Source organism: Octopus bimaculoides, unplaced genomic scaffold (assembly GCF_001194135.2).
Source record: "Octopus bimaculoides isolate UCB-OBI-ISO-001 unplaced genomic scaffold, ASM119413v2 Scaffold_190964, whole genome shotgun sequence".
NCBI lineage: Eukaryota > Metazoa > Mollusca > Cephalopoda > Octopoda > Octopodidae > Octopus > Octopus bimaculoides.
Window position 1 is genome coordinate 24,395 of NW_026316409.1, and position 2,577 is coordinate 26,971.

The 2,577-nt window shown below is 36.7% G+C and overlaps 1 protein-coding gene across 1 annotated transcript in view; it reads right to left on the reverse strand.

Annotated features, from left to right (window-relative positions):
* The window catches only part of LOC106882132 (TBC1 domain family member 9), a 31,992-nt gene that overhangs the window by 23,104 nt on the left and 6,311 nt on the right, over positions 1-2,577 (reverse strand). The window contains exons 7-8 of the mRNA XM_014932697.2: positions 1,609-1,755; positions 701-812 (exon numbers count right to left, since the gene is read on the reverse strand). Of these exons, the coding sequence (XP_014788183.2) occupies positions 701-812; positions 1,609-1,755 (259 nt within the window). The remainder of the gene's footprint in view (positions 1-700; positions 813-1,608; positions 1,756-2,577) is intronic.

Consider the following 2,577-nt stretch of genomic DNA (forward strand, 5'->3'; position numbering starts at 1 on the left):
GATTTCAATAAACTTGAGAAATCAAAATTAAAGGAAATTTCTAAAAACATGAATTTAAAAAAATACTTCCAGGCAGTCAACCCTTTGATAATTGCTTTCTTTTAGTACTTTTAGTAATTGTTACATACCTAATTAATAAGCAGCTTTCTCTATTATAGTATAGATATATACACACACATGCGGCGAGCTGGCAGAAACGTTAGCACGCCGGGCGAAATGCTTAGCAGTATTTCGTCTGCCGCTACGTTCTGAGTTCAAATTCCGCTGAGGTCGACTTTGCCTTTCATCCTTTCGGGGTCGATTAAATAAGTACCAGTTACGCACTGGGGTCGATATAATCGACTTAATCCGTTTGTCTGTCCTTGTTTGTCCCCTCTGTGTGTAGTAAAGAAATAACACATGCACACACATCAATGTGCTACTACTCTTCCACTACAAGCAGGTACACAATGCTCCCAGTGGAGTATTTATAGTTAAAGTTACAAGAATGAATGAAAAAGACTGTTACAGTAAGCAGGCTTAATTCCTGTCAGAGTGGCAGTAATAGTAGATGCCATCTAACTGCAGATACCATCCTTTAAAAAATAAAATTAGATTATCATCGAGAGCCTGGTCAGTGGAAACAAAAGTTAGACATGAATATAGCTGATACAACAATACCACACAACGAATGTAGACAGTATTAAAGAAGAAGTATCACCTGAGGAACAAAGTGAGGAACCAGGCTAGGGAGATCATACCAAGAATTCCCATGTGATCTAAACGTTGGTGAAGTTCAGGAAGATTTTCTTTCAAAAGTTCCTCTAAAACACCTGCAACAAATGAAAAATAAAAAATAACAAAACCAAACAGATTGCAATAAATTGATACAAAATATCAGTCAGTTCTGATAGACAACTGGTAATTAGTCTATTGACTCCAGAATAATGAATGTAAAAAGGTGACTCCAGTGAGAGATGAACACAGAATGTTCAGAAACATTATCAAATAACATTGTGTGGTTAAGTAGTTCACTTCTCAACCAAATGGTATGGGGTTCAGTCCCTTGCACAGTACCTTGAGCAAGTGTCTTCTACAATAGTCTGAGGCCTTGTGAATGGATTTGATAGACGGGGTCAAATTGTAGTGTGTGTGTGTGTGTTTGTACTTCTCTGAAAATTACTGAAATACAAGTGGTGGTGCTACTGCCATTTCCTCTGCCAATGATTACAATATCTGCTGGCTTTTGCATCGTCAAATAAGAGGTAGAATAAGAGGTCCCTTGTTTGAGAAAACAGGTGAGAAGCATCCAACTGTAAAACAATGCCTCAATGATGTATTTGACTACCCCATGCCTTGGAAAACAACAAATTAGACATAAGTCCAGTAATTTTAAAGGGAAAGGGTTAGTCAATACCATTGACCCCAGTACTAGACTGACAATATTTTATCAACCCTAGACAGATGAAATGTCAGGCAGACCACAACAGGATTTGAACTCAAAACATAAAGCACTGGAGCAAATGCTACAAGGTATTTTGTCCAATGTTAATAAATAACTCACATTCTACAACTAACACCACCACCATCACTCACAACAACATGACAGATTTGGAATAGATAACAAACCTTGATCTACCAAAGCACCAACAACTTTGGTATTGTAATAATTAGGCAGCAGTCGTTCACAGAGAGAGGTGAGAAGCCAAAATGCCTCTTCTTCGTTGGCATAGAGTAACAGGACACTGGTGACAATATTCATTGCTTGGCAATATCCTGGCAATAGAAGGGAAAGATTAGTATACAGTAATAAATGGTGGCCTCATCATCATTTTCACTGATAGTGGCAACATAGGAGACATCATTATCAGTAACAACAACAGAGAATGAAAGTGAAAGAGAAATGAAATTAGAACAGTAGCAATCATCATCATCATCATCATCATCAGTAGCAATCATCATCATCATCAGTAGCAATAACAAGTGAAATGTCTTCATTCAATGCTGTTATGGAATGAAATATTCATACAGAATGGAATATTGCTACATTTACAATGCTTTGAATAATCTCCACTAATATCACAAACACTAATACATACACACACATCCAGACAAATAGAAATAAACGTACATACATATACACAGACATATAGACATATACAGATACACATACACAACATATACAAGAATACATACAATAACTTTTTCTATGGTATTATGTAATTAATTTCCTTGTTCTTTTTCACACCCTTCCTAACACAAAAGCACCAGACCATGAAGGAACAATGTACATTGGATGCAACAAAGTATACCACAGTACATTATATATATATAAACACACACAATTAGAAACAAAATGAGCTGAGAAAAATAAGTCAAGTTCACCAATGACATGGTTACGGATAATTAATTTAAAGTGTGATGTGCTAAATGTCATAAACAAAAAATTGGGGAGGAGTGGGTGTCAGAGGAGTGGGCCCGTGTGACCCTAGGATGGGGGAAAGCAGTGTCGTGTACCTGAAAAGAAAGCTTGGATTTGGCAGAATTCATAAACAAAACAATACCTACAACCTTCATATACTACCCAATCTTTATGCG